At 37.9% G+C, this 1,302-nt stretch overlaps 1 protein-coding gene across 1 annotated transcript; it reads right to left on the reverse strand.

Annotated features, from left to right (window-relative positions):
- On the reverse strand, positions 1 to 933 carry Olfr1226 (olfactory receptor 1226). Its single transcript, NM_146967.1, has one exon. It carries the CDS (start codon positions 931 to 933, stop codon positions 1 to 3), a length of 933 nt encoding a protein of 310 aa, NP_667178.1.
- Positions 934 to 1,302: the final 369 nt, after the last annotated feature.

Genomic DNA, 1,302 nt, shown 5'->3' on the forward strand with positions numbered 1-1,302 from the left:
TTAAATGTCACCAGAAACCACTTTCCATCTCTTCCACAGTTTCCTAATAGCATTCTTCATTTCCCTATTCCTGAAAGTATATACCATAGGATTCAGAAGTGGTGTTATGATTGTGGCAAATACAAGTGCATTTTTTTCAGAAGAGAAGGCAGCAGGTCGAGCATATATTAATATGCATGACACAAAAAACAAAAGCACAACTGTAATGTGGGATCCACAGGTGGAGAGAGCTTTACGCCGCCCTTCAGAACTGTGGGCTCTCAGAGAGAACAAGATGACACTATAGGAGACAAGCAAAATAGAGAAGATTATAATGCAGATAGACCCACTGTTGGCAAACACTAAAATGACAAATATGTGTGTGTCAGTGCAGGCAAGCTTCAGTAATGGGAACAAGTCACACATGTAATGATCAATGACATTGGGTCCACAGAAGGGCAGCTGCAAAGTGAAGATGATTTGTATGATAGAATGCAAGAAGCCTCCTGCCCAAGACAACATCACCAAAATGCCACAGAGTCTCCTGGTCATGATGGAGGAGTAGTGAAGAGGCTTGCAAATGGCCACATAGCGGTCATAGGCCATGGCTGAAAGGACAATCACCTCCATCCCAGTGAAGAAGTGCACAGCAAACAGTTGTGTCATGCAGCATTCAAAGGAGATGGTCTTCTTTTCATAGAAGAAGTCTACAATCATCTTGGGGGTGACAGTGGAAGAAGTGCAAGCATCCAGAAAGGACAGGAATATTAAGAAGAAGTACATTGGGGAGCCCAGCAGTGCAGGGCTATAGATGATGGTTACTACAATAATCATGTTGCCCCCAATAGTTGCAAGGTAGATCAACAAAAATATAACAAACAGTACTTTCTCAACTTTTGAGTTCTGTGAAAGTCCAAGAAGAATGAACTCAGTGACACTACTGTGGTTTAACATGACTCTTAAGAAGATGTTGAAGTGAAATCTGTTCACATAAATCTGAAATTATGAGAAAAGTGTATGTCATTCAAGTTTATATCATTACAATGTACAAATTGGTCCTTTTAATTATTTTCCAATTGTAAAAATAATATAACATTTAAACATATAATTGTATAACATATTATATTGAAGCTGTTACAAATTATTAAATATTTTGAACAGCTACACTTAAAATTTAGAAATGAAAACATCTACTTGAGTGAGAGAAGAGCAAAAGCCTGTATTTGATTGGTCAGCTTTCATCTGTCTTTATAGGCTTCCTGAAGCAGAATATTAAAATTCATTCTAAACTGTTCTAGATGTAAATGATGACCAGTCTTCACC

The sequence above is a fragment of the Mus musculus genome, chromosome 2 (genome assembly GCF_000001635.26).
Source record: "Mus musculus strain C57BL/6J chromosome 2, GRCm38.p6 C57BL/6J".
NCBI lineage: Eukaryota > Metazoa > Chordata > Mammalia > Rodentia > Muridae > Mus > Mus musculus.